Raw genomic sequence first — 20,546 nt, forward strand, 5'->3', positions numbered from 1 at the left:
TTGTCAATGCAAATGATAAAAATTGAAGATACATAAGGTCTAACCAATGAAGATACATCGGTCTGTTTTTTTGTTTATATTTACCATATTATATTATATATATAAAAAATATAATTCAAAAATATATATATATTTAGATTTCGGTTATGAATCGTACTCTTACAATTTCAGTGCCACTCTGGCCGAAGTTGCTATCGCATGATACTAGATGATCAGTCTGTTTCCGATGAATTGGGAGAAATTTGTCGAAATAAGGCAGAAAGAACCGAAGAATGGGAGAAATTTGTCGTGAATTAGGCAAAAATCATCAGAAGTGATGAGGCTTCTGATATTTTGAACGAAGTTGGGAAATTGGTACCTGCTCAAGTGATGTGACATGTAAAATGTTTTAACTTGTTAGCATATATTTATTATTAGAAGGTTACCAATTATATATGGGATACATAAGCATTTGAAAAATATTTCGGAACAATTTTTGGAGTCCCTAGCATTTTCCGTAAAAAAATTGTCTTCTCCATTAACGGTTTTATATGATACTTCCGACAAGAACGTTATGTTAAACATCATTACTGCTATAACCTATATATCAAAATAATTGGTATGCATAATCCAAACCAATACACCAAGTTAACATCTCTGATAATCTGAGCACCATCAAAAGCTTCAAATCAGAAAGATGCATAGGGCTTCATGCTAAGTACATTCAGGTTACAACCTTGGCTAGTAAGATCAAAATAACTCATTTACATGGCAACATCCGGGTCCAATCTTCTCCGAATAGCAGCTGCAGCCTGAAGACATAAAGCAGAAAAGTGAGTGGCCATGATTGACAAAATTTTAGCTATCGGGCTACAACTAAAGGCACATTATTCAATTTCACCTCAAAGTTCCCAAGTTTGTACTGGTAAGCCATTTCTTCCCTCAGCTGAGCTTGCTCTTTCATTTCTTGAGCCTACATATTTGATCCAAACAGAAATGATAAAAAGTACTTTCATCATGGTAGCGCTGAAAAAATAATCAGAACAGAAACATACCTGTCCACTCTGCATTGCAAGCTTAAGTGCTTCCACCTGCTCTTCCTTTTGTCTTTCACGTTCCTTCTGCATTTCCAGCCTGAAAACACATAGCAAATGTGTCGATATCTAATAATCATTAAGAAAGGGGATCAGACTTCAAATTGGATTGAACCAAACTGTCCAATTTAAGGTATCCCCAAAAGTGACACTCAGTGCCACAATGATAATCTTCACTACAGTTAAATTAAACGAGGACTATCTAGCAAAGATTAAATGTAATGAGGTCGGGTGGCATGTATATGTATATATATTGCATTCTCCAATACAAAGCGAAAGCACATGCACTAATGACTAAACCTTACCGTCGTTGTTCTTCATCATTAAACACAACACGTTCTGAGTCCACAACCTTTTTGAAACCTTTTTTCATTTGCTTCTCAAGTTTACGTCTGTGATATGCATCAAGGTCATAATATCTGGGGACAACCAAAACCAAATGATAAGAACCTTATGTCACTCGCATATTGTTATTGTGCCACATTCTTTTGAGGATAAGGAGATCAAGTGTTCCAAAATTGAAGAAAAAAGAACAAACAGAAATCATAACCCGCTTACTTTTTAGAAGTAAATGTTGCTGTATTATGGTCCTCCATGAATCTGAAATATATCAAGTCAGGATATTTTAAGACCCAAGTAAGTGCGGAAATAGATTATGAAGTAATGATAATTTTAAAAACTTATTTCCATTCATATAATGTGTATCAAATAAGACCTGAAGCCATGGCATAGTAATTTGAAAAAGAGACCAGTTTGTACACGTACTGTTTAAACATTTGCTTCTCTTCCCAGTTGGGCAGGCTTTCCAAGTTCACCTATTAGTTAAAAAATCACATAGAACATTTTTGCCATTAAATAGTGCAATAGTATAAACTGATACTGGAAAATTATTCACTGATATACATACAGATCACTGAAATAATAAGATTAAATATTAAGAGATAAGTCATGAGAGTAGAGAAACTTAAAATGCACCAACTTGATGCTTCATGTTGAGAGAATAATTATGTTCAACTAAGTCTATATTCACTAGGAAAAAGTTACATTTATAAAATTAAAAATACTTGATGTAAAATTTTTCTATCCTCACAACACTTTTAAGAAAATAAAGTATAAAGTGATCCCAATGTAATATCATAATGTTAACTTGACTTAATTACACTTTATTCCAAAGTGCGTGCAAAATAAATGTATTAACTCTGCATGATAAAAAAATTGATAACCTATAACAGGGTCAAATTGGCACTTAGTATGAGAAAATTGTACTGGTAGCTAAAGATTGTGTCGAGGATAATTGAAATTAACTTGGTTAGCGCCTTGGGAACTAATATACGTTTATTTAGAGAAAACATCATCAATAAGGTGCTTTATGTTCTATCATCATTCGACTGATCATGCATTTAAAAAGTAAACATAAGCAAGACAAGCTTTATTAATAACCTTCATGAACGAAAATAAGATATAATACTTCACCCAAAACAAACAGTACCTGTTTTACTTCTAGCAACCATGCAGTGAATTCTGGTCTCTTATTCCTGTAAAGAGAGATCATTTTCAGTGAGGTAAGCAAAGGGAAACTAAATTATCAAAAAAACTATACTAATATATTTACTCGTACATATTAAGGAGTAAGGACTAAAGGCATCCTCACCAAATTAACCCAAGAGTCAAGAGTTATAAAGCTTAAAAGCAGGTTACAAAAAAAATCTTGTTGGTTTTAATATAACGGCCCTGTTAAAAATTAAAGGTGACACAACAACCAAGAAAATGTAAAGTAACTCCAATTCAAGGGCCAGGCTGATTACACTGATAAACTATATGCATACTACAAAGAAGATATCAGCTGTCATCATACTACAAACAAGACTTTCAAAAAATTTCTAAATTATTTTTAGTGATTTGCGGCCTTCGACCATATAGTAGCGGGCACTGGAAAGAAGAGGAGTAATCAAACGTATATTAAGCACAAACCCTTCCATTACAGAAGCACATCTGTGAAGTTCAAAAAAGACCTTTCCAAATCCACAAAGGACAAATTTATCCAATACTAAGAGAATATTTCTAAAGCACAAGAAGAATAGGCTTTGTGACATAACTTCTTAATCTATAATCTAGGTATCTTCACTACTTTTTTGTCAAATTTCTAGTTCCTAATCTTTCCTCGACCCTCCCGAGCCTCCTCTAAGTAGTTATTTGGCAGAGCCATACACATGCATGATTATCTAACAAGTCCAAGGTGAATTATATGCAAGTGAAGTGTGTTCATAAATTTAATTATTTTAGTTAGAAAAATATTGCAACTTGGAAGGTAAACGGGATTAAGTATTTTCTAGGGCTCCAAATAAACTACATGGTTTTCGTCGACTATACCTGTGTGATGTGTCCTGCATATTTTATAGCCTAAAGGTACCCCAATAAGCCTGTCAATCCTTCCCTAGGAACCTAAATCAAAACTTTTCCAGGTAAAATGTACAGGTCATCCTGAGAAGTTCTTCTACCAAGAGAATGGTCCGGTCATCTTCTAAAACATACAAAGGCATTTGATATGAACAATTGATATGAACAATCTTGACGCAATACCAATAGCAAATAAACTTCAACAGTCATATTATAGTACTTTAGCAGTTTGGTAGCGTAACTAATTTCACTATAGCGATATCTATGAAAAAAATGATGCTAATGGTAAAACTTTCCTAGCAATCCAGTTCATTCCTAACTATTCATTTCAAGCACTTAAGTATAATTAATTTTGCCAAGCAGTTCAGTTAAGCATTTTCAAAATTGCAATTTCTTTCGAAAGCTAGATAATATTAAGCAAGTACAGGCCAAAACTATCACTCAACGAGAATTTTTACGCACTGCATTAAACCTAACACAAACATATTCCAATTGTTACTACAAACTACATTCAACTATCGATATTAATTCTTCTCTAACATCAAACACATTGCACCTTCAAATACTCAAATTAATAAATCAAACATATACAAATTTCAACACACATAAATTAAACAAACACAGCGAAATACGAGGAATATACCACATATCAGTCTCTCGAATAATGCCATACTTTCCCCACGTATTCGTAACCGCTCCAGTCTTCCCCTTATCTTTCTTCTTCTTACTCTTCTCCTTCTCCTTCTCTTTCCTCTTCTTTTTCTTCTCCTTCCGCTTCCTATCGTCATCCTCATCCTCATCGAAATCAGCATCTCTCTTATTCCTCTTCTTCTTTTTCTCCTTCTCTCTCCTCCTTCTCCTATCTCTCTCCTCTCTCCTCTTTCTCTCTCTCCTCTTCCTCCGCCTCCTCTCCTCCTCCGACTCCGAGTCCGAATACTCCGAACTCGACTCGGACTCAGAATCCGAATCAGAATCAGATTTATCGCGAGATTTGCGCTTGGAGCTCCGGCTTCGCTTTCTGGAGCTCCGACTGCTGTGCTTACTATCCGAATCCGAATCCGAATCCGAATCATGTTTATCAACACCGTTGATATCAGAATCATCAGAAATAGAACGAGAGCGATGTTTTCGTTTGGATTTGTGATGTCGTTTTGATGAAGCTAGTGCTTGTTGTTTTTCTTCATCTTCCATTTTTTAAGCTTGTGTGCTTGCACAATCACAATTGCAATTTGCAGAGCCTTATTCAAATTTCAATTGTTTTTAGGTTTGGTTTTGTTTCGGCCTCGGCCCATTATTTTAGACCGGTCCAGTTTTACCAATGCTGCCCTGAATTCACTTGAATAGTGTTCTTAAAGCCCAAATGTTTTCGAATATCGAACTCTGTTTAGTTTAAATGGTTTCGAATTGCAAAAATTGCTTAAATTTAGTACAAACCAAATTTATCAACTCTGCTTGCAAATCTAATTTGACTTGGTCCGTTTAGTTTATTTTACTTTTTTTAAAAAAAAATAATTTACTTATTATCAGAAAGACTGAGATCAGTCAAACACCCCTTTAAATGAGTACTATTAACATCCATTTAAGTATAAATTTATAAATAAAATCTAGATAACACCTTGAACAAACATAACTGCAAACTATATATTATTTTTAAATATAGTTTACTACATGATAATCACATATGTTTAACTAAGTTATTTAAATTATTAAATATATACTAATAATTGATTTAGGATAATATCCGATTAATTATTGGGATTTTTTCATAAATATATTAAAAAAAGTAATTAATTGCAAAATTACTTTCACGTTTCTAACTTATTTGCAAATCTACCTCTGACATCATTTTCAAAAATACGTTAAAACTGATTATATGTCAATTTCATTGAAAACACTATTTAATCTCTCTCTGATCGTCGTATGATCTCTTCAACCAACACCAAAACACTTCGTTTTGTTGTTCACGATTAAGATCAAATTCAAGCACGATTTCTTCTAATTCTCTACCACTCTCCATCTAATTCTTCAGTCATATCTGTTTCTATATACTTCGTTAAACTATCAAAGTTCCCAAGAGGTATACTATACATCAGTAGTTTCAATTTTTTGTATACTGTAAGTTGTAATTGATGTAAATAATGATTTCGAGCATTGATTTTGTGTATTTTTAGTTTCTTTGTTTGAATTGGTTGTTTTCAAGTAATTTAGGAGTGTTGGGAATGAATAATAATTGATTTTGCAACTCAGTCAACATGTTCTTCAACTCATTTTTTTTTATTTCGGACGTGTATAGCTGTGGTGTTGTGATTTGGTTGTTTTCAGTTGCAATTAAAGTTTATTCAAAATGAATTAGAATTATTTTTGAATTTTGTAATCTTGTAACCCAATCAACCAATTATTCAGTTTAAAATTTAGTAAACAAAGTACATTAGTTTATGGTTGCAAGAGCCTCATCTACAGATCTTTTCATTTTAAGAGCTTCAAGTTGCATTTGACGTGTCGCATCATTTATGTATTGAGTTGCTATATTGTAGAATTTCTAAAATAGTGTCAAAATAGTGCATTATATTATGCAACTTAAATGTTTGATGAATTGTTTGATTGAAAGAATGTGTAATTTTGATTAATTTAGTCACAAAAGATGTTGAAGACCTTGAGCTTGTAACTTAGTGTAATTTTGTAATTGAGATCACGTTGTTACGTTACCTTATTTTTAGTTGTTGTGACTAGTGAATGATGTTTTGAAGAATGAATCTGCTCAAATTACTATGCAACAAGAGTTTTGATCTTTTATGAATTTTTTATGCTCAAATTTTGCAACCGAAAGCACCTAGTTGCATAGTCTTATTTCTAGTCACCCTTGTTTGCGAATGAGTTTTCGAAACATGAAATGGTTGATGTCATGTCCTAACAAAGTTTTAATATTTTTTTAAATGTTCTCCACACTAGTTTGTAATTAAGAGCACCTCCTTACTTTATCATGTTTTTAGTTCAATTATACATTTTAATGTATTGCATTGGGTTGTTTTGCAGGATATATATATATCCTGTTGAAAACAAAGACACTTGAAAAATACCTGAACTTATTACATCAGTGATAGTATACCCTTAACAAGGAAGAATTAGAGCTGGTATTTGAAGAAGAGACGGTGTAAAATTTCTTGGGAGAGAAATGGAAAATCGTTTAAACAAGTCAAGTTGAGAAATGCGAAGAAAATAGACATAACATGAGGACATGCAGAAATCCAAAGAAATAGATTTAGTTGTTTATAACTATTGAATTTGATTTGGTGATTCAGTTTGAGTTGAAATGTATTTGGAGTTTTATTATAGTACATTTTGTGAAGTATGCTAAGTTGAAACTAAACGAGACTAAAAGCAACTTCGATTACAACAATTGTAATCGGAAGAAACCAAAAATTCAACTAAATATAACCAAATTCAAGTAAAAGTAAATTAAAATGCTAACAAATGCAACTTCAATTAGATCATGCTTTTATTTTTTTAAAAAAATTCTTCATGCAAACGCTACACTAAGTTCTCAGATTATTATCTTCCCATATTGTATAAATTTCGGCTTGCTTACAAAGTGTCTGATTTTTCTCTTGTATTTCCTTCATTTTTATCTATACGAAGACCTGTATGTTATGATTATAATAGAGGTACTTAATGATTTCTACTTTTTCTTTTCTTTTTTTGTGATATCTATACAGGCCCCGCAGGGGCACTTATAAAAAACTGTCTATTTCTATCAGTTGCAACCTTTGCAACCATAGTTGCAACTTTTACATACATTCTTGCAAAGGTTGCAAACATATCTATCAGTTGAACCATATTGCAACCTTATTTGTAAAAGTTGCAAACATATGTATCAGTTGAAGCATATTGCAACCTTATATATTAATGTTGCAACCATGGTTGCACAGGTTGCAACACGGTTGGAGCAATTTTGCAACTTATGTAACAATATTTTCTAATTATAAAAAATACTTTTTCTACTTAAACATAATACACAATTCTTTTGCAACTTAATCAACTTAGCAATTTCAATCAAAGTAAAAATAAATTAAAAATCTAGAAACACATGTCATATCAATTCCATTACTATTTAAACTAATCAACTTAGAAATTCAAAATTTGTAACAGTATTTACAAATTTCGAACACTGAATCATTCGATGGATTCACTTGTTGATTGAATATCATTTTAAATAAGACACTACACCATAGATGGCCTACAGCAACACCCAAAAAATGTTACAACAGGCCAAAAAAATGTTACCATAGCCACCCAAAAGACCTAAGGTAACATAAAATTTAAGTTGCTTTTTTTCGAGTTACCTTTGGTCCCTAAGGTAACATTTCCTTTGTCCTGGTGCAACATGGACTTTTATGTTACAATAAACATCAAAGGTAACATCAGTATATGTCTATAGTATCAAACTATGTATGTTACCTTTGCACTTTGAATTTGCAAAAAAAAAAGATGGGGCCCACTTGTGGGGCCCATATTGGGGCCCACAAGTAGGCCCCATTTTTTATAATGATTTGTATTATATTAATTTGACAAGATTTATTTGTAAATTGAACATATATACCATTAACATGTTTTTCATACGTAAAAAGCAATACTATATTAAATTCTGCTATTCGAAAGCGAACAATCCCAAAATATCATTACATGCCACAAAATGTATTACATCCAAACCAACTCAAACATTCAAACCATCACATGTCTAAAACTACGACAACATCAATTTTTTTAACTAATCAAAATAGTTCAGGTTCTTTACTAAATATTAGAAAAAAAGATAAATTTAATAAAATAGTAACACTAGAAACTCTTCATATTCTCCTCGACTTCAGACGCAAGTGTTTGGTCCACTTTTTGTTAAGTGTCCTCCTTTACCAGCATATCCCTAACTGCATGATGCCCTAAAGATAATAATGCACAAATTAATTAGACAACACAAATTTGACAGAAAAGAAGAATGTCAAGGCTGATGAGTGGTATTGTTATCTTTTGGTTACACCACAGTTTGATGCGTATTACTAAATCATTCTTTCTTTGACTGCAATCCCTCATTGTCCATCTGTGCAGTTTTGGGTGGCTTAGCACATGCCTTTAGGACTGCGTCATTCTAAAAGAAGACAAACGTTTCGAAAGATTTTTTTAATTATGACATCAATGTGGTCAAAATTAATGACAATATGGTTCATAATTTAGTGAACAACCTATTTAATCAATGCAACATCAATTTGTAATAGACAGGGTCATTGTCGCTGATAAACAAATGCAACACTTCTAAGCAAGACCCTTGTCTGTTCACTATTGCAATGCTGCAATTCAATCAAGTCGATTTAGTCGAGGAGAATCTACTTACTAATTTACTTGAATTGTCCACAAACATACTGCATAATACAAGTAGCAAGATGATAAATTAGAAGTTCTGTAAAATTAACTTATCATTCATAGTCACAAGATGCTACTACCATGGTACATCCCCTACAAGCATTATGTCGCCTTCATTATCCTCGTAAACAAGTGTGTATTCCCCACTCCCATCCAACAATCCTGTGATGGCTTTCTCTGCTTGAATATTCTGGATATTATTAATTGAGGGATCATTTTGAGCTGAACAATGAAACATAAGACAAACCAAAGTTAGGAAAAGATGTACATTAAACCTATCATGATCACAACTGAACTAAATGAAGGTAATTAGTCATACTCAGCTCAAGCATAGGTTGTCATAGTGACCATTTGCTGGCTAGCCTGTTTGCTTACCCCTATTAATCCTACCATAACATCATATGTTCAAATAATACCTAATTAATTCGAACAACAAATTTAATCAACACACTTTTTCTCTGCTCAAGGCCAACTACATAAAATTCTTAAGTTAGCATAACAGTGGCATAACTAGTTCATGTTATACAAGTAAAAATTAAACCTGCCAACAGCTTTGGAGCATAGCCACTTGCAATATTCTTCCTAAATGATCGAATCCGAGGCCATCCCACAACAGAACCAGGAGCTGAAGTAATTCTGCATTATATACACAAAGTTGTTGCACCATAATCTGAAACATAAACACAAACTAGACACATAGTAGTGATAAGCCATTCCCAGATTTAACTTTAACTATCAAAGAGTGTTGTTTTATTAACAGAACAAGAGAAAGTATTATAGTAAATTATTTTATGTTAGTCATGATCACTTATGCAATACTTACTAATTATGTAAAAATGGAAGGAAGAGAGGAGAAATATATGCTATAAAAGCAGAGGAGCAGAGAGTGGATACATGTGGGGCTGTTGGACAATTTTTTCCTTTAATATTGGATGCTTTGAGATCTGTCCAAACCTTCAAGCCGTGAAATTAGTCCAAACCTTCAAGTTTCTGAGCTGCTCGCTTGAATACAGTCTCTGGAGATATATCAAATACTACGGTTGACTTAGGCCAGTTAAGACGATATGGATGTGTATCCATGCCATCTGTCAACAAAACAACCTGCATTGGGAAGATGAAAACAATATAAATTTCTATAGTATTAACATCTGCAATTCACTCATTTTCTAAAACACTAGCACTGTATACCTGCTTAACTCATTTAAATAACTGTAATAAGCTATAATTATAACATTTTACTACATCCTGTTACTTACCTTTTTGTCATTTACTACATCTCCTATGAAGCCATGAGCTAAAAAAGACGGACACTTGGATAAGGGAGAGGAGTTTATGTTGGGAACCTAATGGATTTTACACCATACTATGTACAAGCTTAATTATTAACAGTTTAACATAGTAACACCTAATACTTATTTTTAAAACATAATACTGAACAATAGAATTTGATAATAATGCTACAACTTTGTTTTTATTTTACATGAGGCTACAACCTCTCGCACTTTTTCATTCAAAGAGCTACAACTCACTTCTCCCAGGTATTAATCATAAGTTCATAATAACTAGAAGCTGGAGTATGTAGCTGTTGTGCACATATACTTTACTCAATCCAGATGTTCTGTTCATTAAATTTGTTTCTGAAATAGCTTGACAGTCTAATTATCAGATAATTAAAGAAAACTTATTTCAAAATACAATGGAATTTGAGGAAATCGAAGACTTGGTACAGCAAGCAGATGCTTTTCTCTTGGCACAGTTGTACCGAACTTTTCATCCATATCTAACTCAGCAGGTGACATGCCAAAAGGTAGCTCTCAGTCAAAGCTGCATACCAACTGAGCTACAACCAATTTCACATTTATTAGACCCAGGTGCATCTCAAAGAACAACTCTACATCTATATAACCTGAACATAAGCTCCTTTAGCCTCTCTTCAAATTCTCCAGGATATTTTCTTCCAGCAACAAAAAGACCCACATCAAGGTTTATAACCTGAACATAAAGACACAAAACATGAAACCAGTATCGAGAAAACCCATAATGATGCTATAGTGAGTGAATAATTCATTATTAATTTGTAGTGTACTATTTATGCTAATTTCATATGTTAGATCACATTATATTTGTGGTATGATGCTATTATCATGGAATAAATTTCTTTGTGGACTACTGGGATAGAAAATAAGCTTATACAGGTGTAGAGAGGTTTAAACAGTGAACGTATGTACACAAACAAGTTGTTAAACCATGCTAGAGGGGAACTACACATTATATACACAAATCTACATACAAAACAAAATGCAAATTGTACCTAGCACACCCCAAACTCTCAAACACAACCAAAGTGCTGAAAATTTAAAGTAACAAAACTCTCAAGGAGCTGATGAGATGATCCATCCCTGCTTGTCTTCTCGTAAGTGTCCGATGTCGACCTTCTGCGAAACCGAAATGCCCCTCCTTCTCATCCTGAAAATTCACTGCAATTCGTTTGTAATGGGAACCCGTAAACACACACACACTCTCATTATTCTTTCTTCTAGATTTACTAAATTAGAGAAGAAACTAACAGAATTAGAGAGAGGGAGAGAGAGAGAGAGAGCGCGAGAGAAAGGGGGAGGGAGAGAGGGATAGAGGCAGTATATACATATACACACAAAATCAGAGAGAGATGAGGGGTAGTACCTTAAAGTAGAACTGCAAGCCGATTTGACCCCAATTCCAATTAGAAACCTCCGATTCCAATTAAAAACCCTAGCTAATCTATTCAACGATCTGTGAGGTAGGATGATTCGGTTCAATTGAAAGTTGAGAGAGAGAGAGAGTGTGAGAGCGATTGCTAGAGAGAGAGATGTTTAAAGTGTGAGAGAGACTGAGAGAGGGAGAGAGAGATATTTAGAGTGAAATTTTGACAAAAAACTGCCGCTTTCTCCAAAAATTTTGATCATACTTTAGCCCGCCTAATCGAGAGCCCAAAAAACTGCCAGGTAATTTTACTTTTTTTATTTTTTAATAAAATTTTAAGTTTAAATAGTGTTTAAATTTTTTATTAATAAAAAATTATATGTTATTAATTAGTACAATTTACAAAATGTTTTTTAAAAAAAACTTATTCTATTAATCTTAGCTATTATTAATATTATTGCTTAATTATAATATCAAAACTAATTAATTTTTAAGTCAAATAATTATATATATTTAATTATTTGTAAAACGTTATTTTTATCCACCCTATTGTAACATAAGTTTCCACATGTTACCAATATGTAACACTTTGAAGCTATGGTAACATGTTATAAAGACTATGGTAACATCAAAAATACTACGTTGCGGTAGGCTAAGATGAGCATACCTAAGATAACATAATTTTGTAACACACATGATTAAACCATTACGATAGGCCATCTATGGTGTAGTGAGAATATAATGTATTTTTTTGTAATTTAATTAGAACAACAAATGTTGCAATCATGGCTACAACTTCTGTGACCCAAAACAATCTTCAATATTTCTTTATCTATGTATATCTGATAAACTTCTATAATCTTATGGTTTTTGTTGCTGATGAACAGCTCCTTGATAAACGTAAAAATGTAATTTTTTTATTTTTTTTTAAAAGTCATATATTTGCAATAATTATAAGAAAATAGTACATTTGCAACCTTGTTTGCAAATCTTGCAACCATGATTGCAGAAGTAGCAACCATGGTCGTAAAGGTTGCAAATGGTTGTAGCAATTTTACAACTTATGCAACGATGTTTGCAACTTCTCCTGCAAAGATTGCAAACAAAATTGCAACTGTTGTAACTTATAGATATTTTTGAATCTGACATTTAAGATGGGTGCCTCTGCGAGGCCATTTTCATGTAAAATCATCAAATGAAATAAGGTTTCATCCATTATTTCAAAGTGACTGGCAATGTATAACGACTTTTATATATCGACTGACTAAAAATGTTACATATGTGATTGCCTAACTATTTTGTTGCTCATCACAATTTTGTTGCTCTAATTGCTTAACTAACAAATTATAAATGAGTTGTGAAGCTTGTAGTTATACAACTTCATCAAGTGGCTATAACATAATTTACTCAAATCACCGAGTTGTTTCTCGAAAGTAATGGCCGCAACTCATTCACCCATTTGCTTGTTAAGTGGTATCTCATGTCGCATACTCTAAAAATTGAACAACAAACCATATAAAAATAAATGATGAATTAAACCAGAGTATATTGAATGAAACTCAAATTTAAATGTACTAAATATATATGTACTAAATTTATTGTCATAATATGAAAACAAGAGAATTTATTTCATAGCTATCATTTTCCTCTTTCTCATTGGAGCTTTTATTGTCTTTCCGTGTTCGGTTACACCATGTCTTCTAAACCCTTAAATTAATAACCTGACTGATCTTGTTGTCTTCATTTGAATAGAATTTGGCTGTATTGGAAAAAAAAGTAAAATATTAAAAACAGTTGTAGCTATGAAAAAAACACATATTTGTGTATATATAATATACATATAGAAATGAAAAACATATTTTTTCTTAGTAATCAACCTCTGATCCAGCTATTGTATGAATTTTATAATCATATCTAAACTTGGCATTTGTTTGATGTTATCGTTCAATGCAGAAATATCTTTAACCGTCTTAAAAACTTCATCAACGGCCAATGAGTCATTACTTTTACCTGATGTCGAACCAAAGTATTATAAAAGAAGAGACTGCAAAAATGGAGGAAGCTTAACTCTTTTTTTTGGAATAGCAGGGGTAGCTTTATCCAAGTTATCTATATCACAACAAGATTCAGGAGGAGGAAAACTAACAGAATCACCGACTTTACCCTAACAACCACACGTGCAACCAAAATTCACGAAAAAGAAATCATTTTTTTACAAATAATCGATAGAATTGCAAGCATGTATGTAGAAGTTGCAATCATGGTTGTAATAGTTACAACTGATAAAATTAGACAGTTTTTTTATGAGTGCCCCTGCGGGGCCTCACCTGATATCACAAAATAGGAAAATTAGGAATCAGTAAGTACCACATTAACAGGAATTGGGATAGTTACACAATGCAACCTTGTAAATGATCAAATTTAACTTTACATATTGTTTTTGTGTAATTTCATAAGTAACGGGGACCACTTGCAGCAACCAAAACAAGTAGATGCAACTTCTTATTTATTTCTAGCATTTCATCAAACACTTCGTATGCCTAAATTAAACTTAAACAATCCAGATAGTTACAATTTCTAAACCAATATTCAACAAAATCAACATAAGAATAAGCACTTTCTAAATTAACATTCAACAAAATCGATCTAAGAAGAATCCGTAAGCAACAAATATCAACAAAAAATCAACTTACTGGATTAACTCGAATAACATGACATTTTTCTAAATTAAACTTCATCTACTCTGCTTTAAACTTCGGCACGGCGTAGAAACAACGATACAGAATCACCTGATAACAAACACACATCATATATATCCCATCAGCAAATAATATAAACTAGGGTTTATATCAACTATACACATTACATAATTAATTGGTTTATGTCTATGATTGTAATCAAACAAAATATAACAACTATAACAATCAAATTGAAAATTATACTTAGAAGATTGACCTGTGTGTAAAATATTATGGAACAATTTTGGTATTTTATAGATTATATCGTAAATATAAATTAATTTGTATAAATTATAAGTTGACCAATCTGATCCAGGTGGTAGTCAAGTCCAGCAGACTACATAGAAGCACATTTCCTCACTAAATGTATCTCACAATTATTCACCGTCATTGTCGTACGAGACTCCAACACTTTACACGAAAAAATTACAAAGTCACGGTAAGTGCTCGACCTAAAACAAGCATGCTTACTATAACATTCAAAAGATTATAATTGCAAACTATCATTTATTTACATTTAAATCGGGAACATATTTATTATAATTCCGATCTCCCCCCAACTTAGTGTCAGTAGTGTACGGCCATAGAGTCACTTAGGGTTGTCAAACAGATAATTCAGATACGGATCTGCCGTATTTGGATCCGAATTCAAAAATTCGTATCTGCAACTATGTCCGAATATTAAAATATTTAAAAAATAATATCTGCATCCGGATCCGACGAATATTATTCGGATACCGATAATATCCGGATCTGAATCCGATATCACTCAATTTTTTTATTTTATATTAAAAAATGAAAAAAATGAAAAAATATATTAAAAATTAAAAATTCATTTTTAAAAATTAAAATAAGAGATAAAATGATTTTTTTTTGACGAAAAGATAAAGTGATTTAATCATATTTTAATTTTAAAAAAAATAATTTTATTTATCTTTTCAATATAAACGTTATCTTTAAATTGTTGAACTCAAATATTTTTTTCTATATGTCTATAAAATTTGTATAAATATAATATTTAATATATTTATGTAAATATATACACATAAACACACTATAGATTTAAAATAATATATTTTTAAATTATTTAAATATGAAATGTATTTATTCGGATACAGATATTATCGAATATGAATATGCCTATATTTGTATTCGTATCCGCAATCGTCGGATTCGAATACGGATAATATCTGCTTTGTTTCAGATACAGATAATATTCGCTCTATTACAGATACGAATGCGGATTTTTCGAAAGATTATCGAATTTTTTAAATTTTTTTGACAGCTCTAGAGCCACTATCAATACATCAGGCCCAGAAGGCCTGAACGAGTGTACATTTGTGTTTATGTGTTGCTGCGGATCCACCTTTAAAGTTAGGGGGTCATAGATTTTTTTTTAAAAAATTAGGTGATGGTAACTTATCGACTCGAATACACATAAACCTCATTTTTAGACTCTCTAATTCTTCACCTTTTTGTAATATTACACGCAATTACTGATAATTTGAGATTTTTAAACTGTCTTTAACATTGTGAACTCTGTCATGTTGTATCGATATAAAAAGTTCATAAATTTAAATAAAGTTATCGAATTTGTAGGCAATATATAAGGAAATCTACTTCAGTGAGCAAACCAGAGAACCCGGATCTCATCCATTAGGTTTTAAAAGATTAGATAGTTCACATTTAAATTGTTGCCTCCCGTTGATGACCTTGACAAAAGCTTTCAACTTGAATTTCAAGGATAGGTTTATTAAATGAAGGCATAGTAGATATATTGAATCAAGAGATTACATGAAATTTGAGATAAAAATTATCTAAACAGATACAAATTTAAAACTGCAAAAGCTAAATGAAAGTTTAACACCACCAATAACAAGAATGTTGCAATAGAAAACCTAAAAGTATTTCGAAAAAAGATATTGCACTACTTAACAGAGCCCTAAACAAACATTGTTTTGTGTACTTGGTTCCCTTGTTTATCTTTTTTGTTTGTCTAATTCACTTCATCGAGCTTTTCTGCATGTAGTCGTCGAAATATTCCCTTGATAATGAAGCAAAAAGCGATACTAGGGACTCGAGCTCACCTTCGTCCATCAATGGAATAGTCGCTGATGATTGATTGTTCCCGATTACAGTCTCAATCAAAAAAGAAACACATACTTCAATCAAAAAAGAAAAATAAAGAAAAATAAATACTTATGCAATAAGTTATAATATCAAATTTTAGATCAACTTTTATTTTATGCTCAATTGCTGCTACTTGTAAATAATACTTTCTTTTTGTTGGACCAAGACAATACGACCCAAAGGAGTTATAATTAGGATAATTGTGGAACATAATGTAAAGCCCAAGAAGGCCCATTTTGTAAGATAAATCCCATTTGGGACTTGGTATAAATATAAGACAACAACCTCATTTGAAATGGTTGGAAATTTAAGTAAAGAAATTACCTCCTAAAATAATAGTCTTAATAATATAATAATATTGTAGGCTTATTATTTGGCGCTAGAAGGAGCTTTGCTTTACAGATCCAACCGGAATATGATTGTGGAAGAGCTTGATCCGGGAACGGCCGGACCAACTCAGGTGAAAGAGTTGACAGCAGAAATTGCCGCCGACCCCTCGACCCACGGTGGTCACGAACTGCCCAAGCAATCGGCATTAAAGCCGAAATATTTATTTCCTCCACCTGAAGGCCCTTCTGATGACCAGCCGGTGAACTTGAAAGATACACATCAAAGAGACAAGAAGAGAAAGTCCGTCTCAGATCAACGTTTCAGAGTACAGATATCTAAAGGTAAGCAGGTTCTCTCAAGCGACATACGACTCCATCTAGAAAAGAAAGAAAGGCTAAAGGCTCAAAACCAAGAAAATTTAGAAGAACCAGAAGAACCACTTGATTCAGATGAAGAACTTGAGCTACTAGAATGTGAGACTCGGAGGCTGCAGACCACACTCGAGCGAAAACGTGAAATTCACCGTCTCCGTCGAGCTCCAACAAACAACAATACAAAAAAAAGAACAAGACGATGAGCTTTACGATGAAGACGACGATGCCGAATACGAATATGAGCCATCAGCATAGTCGACATATTCACAACCGCGCGAACGTCGACAGCGGACAGTGTCATCCGCCGAGGTCTCGCATCGAACCGAATCAACAGAGTCCATCTCCCACGAAGAATTTGCCAAAAAGCAAGAAAAAATCGCCCAAATGCGTAACATCATGAGAAATCAATCAGGATTCGATGACGTTAAGCCCCCTATCGCTAGTCCTCGAGAAAGCGCGCATCAACATGACGTTAAAAACTCCTTCCCTCAATCACTTCGATGGATCTTCAAACCTGTTGGCATTTCTTAACACATTCGACAGACGAATGGCTTTCTTCGGCCACTCTGAAATCGCCCGTTGTCAGTTTTTCTCTACATGCCTTCAAGGCACAGTACTCCGATGGTACAACAATCTTCCCCCTCGATCCATTGACTCATGGAAAACCTTAAAGAGCAAATTCCAAGCCCGATTCTCCAGTAACTATAAAGGCATTAAGGTCACAGCATCTTTAATGATAATGCACCAACGCTCGGGTGAAAGCCTCCGCAGTTTTTTACCTCGATTCAGAGAAGAGATCGTTGAGATTCCTGAATTAATAGAACAAATGGCCGTCAATTTCTTAAAAGCAGGTATCGATAAGTCACGACATGGGCTGCTCTTAGAAGAAATTTTTGAAAAAAGGCCAAAAACCCTCCAAGCAGCGTTCCAGATTATTGAACACCATATGATGCTACAAGAAGCAGTGAGTTGCATTCAGTCACCCTGGCGCTCTTCAAGGTATGAGCGTCGTCGCAACTATAGCCCGCGATCTCCCACGCAAGAAAGGCGCCATGAGCGTCGTCGATCTCCGCCATCGCGCGCGGAAGATCGCCCTCCGAGGGATAGGAGAGAAAGGGACTGGCAACCCCGCACATGACCAGAAAAAGAATTTACTAAACTGAACACAGAGAAAACAACAATTTTAGCAGTCCTAAAAACAGAGCCAGACTACCGACCACCAAGGCCCATGAAGGCCGGTAGACCTCCCAGTTCCAGATATTGCGAATATCATGAAGATACTGGCCACACAACATAACAGTGCTTTCAACTCAGCAACCTTATTGAAGGAAAGATCCGCCGGGGTCAGTTAGTACATTACGTACAACAAGAGGATAATCTCATACGTCATCATCGGGATAAAGATGATCAGGTCATTGATGTTATATTCGGGGGGCAGCTTCCGGAGGTTTCTCCCACAATTCTTGAAAAACATACGCCCGGGAAGTCTTTAACGTCAATCCGTCGACGGTTAAACGCCCCAGGGCGAACCCGACCCCCGTCATTTCCTTTTCCAACGACGATTACCACCCGGGACTCATTGAGGGTCATCAAGACGCTCTTGTCATCATGACCCGAGTGGGAAACAATACTGTGAAGAAGATGTTGGTCGACAACGGGAGTTCTGTCGATGTTCTCTACCATCACGCTTTCTCACGAATGGACATTGGCGACCGTCGACTCGAGAACTCCCGAACACCGCTATACAGTTTTACCGGAAATGAGGTCCATGTGGTGGGAACCATTGATATGCCAGTCCTTTTTGGTTCGCCACCTTGCCAAGTTTGGAAGGTCGTTAAATTTCATGTGATCAATGCTTCTTCCAGTTTTAACGCCATCCTAGGCCGCACTACAATCACAGCCCTAAGAGCAATAACTTTAATCTCCCATTTGAAGATGAAATTTCCTACCGACTTCGGCGTCGGAGAAATGATTGGAGATTAAGCGACCACTAGACAATGTTACTTGACAACATTTTCCCCAAAGAGAAAGGGGGAGGAAGACCTAGGAGTTAATCAGGTACTCGAGATCGACCCCGAAGCTCAATTGAGTCTACAAACCAAAATTCATGCTTCCCCACAGAAGAAACTGAGGAGATTGAAGTGGTCGTCGGGGACCCGTCAAAGATAACCAAGGTGGGAAAAGGACTCCCTGAAAATTTGAAATAAGAAATCATTAACCTTATTAGAGAATTCGCTGATATCTTCTCCTGGGACCCGAGAGACATGCCGAGAATTCTCGAGATAGTCGCACGCCACTCCCTTCACATCAACAAAAACATTACACCAGTACGGCATAAATGACGAATATTTTCTGATGAAAAGAGGGCAGCTATCGATCAAGAAATTGACCGACTCCTCGAGGCTAAATTTATCGAGCCCGTCCAGTTCCCTACATGGATCTCCAATATCGTCTTAGTAAAGAAACACAACGGAAAGTGGCGAATGTGCGTAGATTACTCTGATGTCAATAGAGCCTGCCCCAAAGATTTCTACCCACTCCCAAACATCGATCAACTGATCGACTCCATAGCAGGAAACGAACTCCTTTCCTTTATGGACGCATTTTCAGGGTACAATCAGATAAAAATGGATTCTCATGATTGGGAGCAAACAACATTCATTACTCATAGGGGGGTCTTCGGATATCGAGTTATGCCTTTCTGCCTGATTAATGTCGGCGCGACTTTTCAGCAGATGATGGACACGATCTTTGGATCGCAAATAGGAAAGAATATGCTAATATATGTGGATGATATGATAACTAAATCCAAACTCGCCGTTAACCGCTCGCTTGATCTTTGTGAGACCTTTGAAAATGCCCGAAATCATAACTTGCACCTTAATCCTAGCAAATGCTCATTCGGACTTACATCCGACAAGTTTCTGGGATTTCTGGTCACACAGCGAGGCATCGAGGCCGACCCCGCTCAGACAAAGGCAATTCTAGAAATGGACGATCCAAAATCCATCAAAGATCTACAAAAGCTAACAGGGTGCATAGTAGCCCTTCGAAGATTCATCCCTCAGTCATCCAAAAGGTGTCTCCCCTTCTTCGCCATCATAAAAAAGGCTTCAAGGTCGACACCCTTCGAAAGGGACAATGAGTGTAAATCTAGCTTTGCAGAACTCAAGGCATTTTTTACAAACCCCCAAATCCTCACTCGGCCAATCCCAGGCGAAGCTCTGCGTGTTTACCTGTCGGCCTCCGACGAAACAGTCGCAGTTGTCCTTGTCCGACTCGACGAAGAAAAGGAGGTTCCCGTATACTTCATTAGTCACTCGTTGCGAGATGTTGAGACTCGATATCCTCAAGTGGAAAAGCTCGTGTACGCCCTGGTCATCGCCAGCAGGAAGCTACGACACTACTTT

General features: G+C 34.6%; 3 protein-coding genes and 1 long non-coding RNA gene across 4 annotated transcripts; 1 reads left to right on the forward strand and 3 right to left on the reverse strand.

The window, feature by feature from the left end:
• Nucleotides 1–584: 584 nt before the first annotated feature.
• LOC141711613 (uncharacterized) lies at nt 585–4,756 on the reverse strand. Its single transcript, XM_074514188.1, has 8 exons — nt 4,114–4,756; nt 2,563–2,608; nt 1,839–1,888; nt 1,632–1,673; nt 1,379–1,492; nt 1,035–1,113; nt 881–952; nt 585–791 (listed from the first exon to the last, which is right to left on the reverse strand). Exons 1-8 carry the CDS (start codon nt 4,659–4,661, stop codon nt 744–746), a joined length of 999 nt encoding a protein of 332 aa, XP_074370289.1. The 5' UTR covers nt 4,662–4,756; the 3' UTR covers nt 585–743.
• A 4,202-nt stretch (nt 4,757–8,958) lies between these two features.
• LOC141713838 (auxin-responsive protein IAA18-like) lies at nt 8,959–12,586 on the reverse strand. Its single transcript, XM_074517407.1, has 4 exons — nt 12,533–12,586; nt 10,789–10,874; nt 9,424–9,518; nt 8,959–9,104 (listed from the first exon to the last, which is right to left on the reverse strand). The coding sequence occupies exons 1-4, from the start codon at nt 12,584–12,586 to the stop codon at nt 8,959–8,961; spliced, it is 381 nt and encodes a 126-aa protein (XP_074373508.1).
• A 507-nt stretch (nt 12,587–13,093) lies between these two features.
• On the reverse strand, nt 13,094–14,785 carry LOC141710575 (uncharacterized). The gene is made up of 3 exons (XR_012570964.1): nt 14,520–14,785; nt 14,258–14,353; nt 13,094–13,323 (listed from the first exon to the last, which is right to left on the reverse strand). It is a non-coding gene; the product is annotated as an uncharacterized LOC141710575 (long non-coding RNA).
• Nucleotides 14,786–18,744: 3,959 nt separating this feature from the next.
• Nucleotides 18,745–19,119, forward strand: LOC141713839 (uncharacterized). Its single transcript, XM_074517408.1, has one exon. The coding sequence runs from the start codon at nt 18,745–18,747 to the stop codon at nt 19,117–19,119; it is 375 nt and encodes a 124-aa protein (XP_074373509.1).
• The last annotated feature ends 1,427 nt before the right edge of the window (nt 19,120–20,546 follow it).

The sequence above is a fragment of the Apium graveolens genome, chromosome 3 (genome assembly GCF_009905375.1).
Source record: "Apium graveolens cultivar Ventura chromosome 3, ASM990537v1, whole genome shotgun sequence".
Classification (NCBI taxonomy): Eukaryota; Viridiplantae; Streptophyta; class Magnoliopsida; order Apiales; family Apiaceae; genus Apium; species Apium graveolens.

Excerpts from the sequence above, each read along its gene's own strand:
- LOC141711613 (XM_074514188.1), bottom strand. The coding sequence starts at position 4,661 with ATGGAAGATGAAGAAAAACAACAAGCACTAGCTTCATCAAAACGACAT. Across the intron at positions 2,609-4,113 it reads ATTCGAGAGACTGATATGTG|GAATAAGAGACCAGAATTCA; the intron begins GTATATTCCTCG and ends CTCTCTTTACAG. Across the intron at positions 1,493-1,631 it reads GCAACATTTACTTCTAAAAA|ATATTATGACCTTGATGCAT; the intron begins GTAAGCGGGTTA and ends GGTTGTCCCCAG.
- LOC141713838 (XM_074517407.1), bottom strand. The coding sequence starts at position 12,586 with ATGGTTGCTACTTCTGCAATCATGGTTGCAAGATTTGCAAACAAGGTT. Across the intron at positions 10,875-12,532 it reads TTGCAAACAAGGTTGCAAAT|GTTATAAACCTTGATGTGGG; the intron begins GTACTATTTTCT and ends CTTTATGTTCAG. Across the intron at positions 9,105-9,423 it reads TGCTCCAAAGCTGTTGGCAG|CTCAAAATGATCCCTCAATT; the intron begins GTTTAATTTTTA and ends TTCATTGTTCAG.
- LOC141713839 (XM_074517408.1), top strand. The coding sequence starts at position 18,745 with ATGACCCGAGTGGGAAACAATACTGTGAAGAAGATGTTGGTCGACAAC.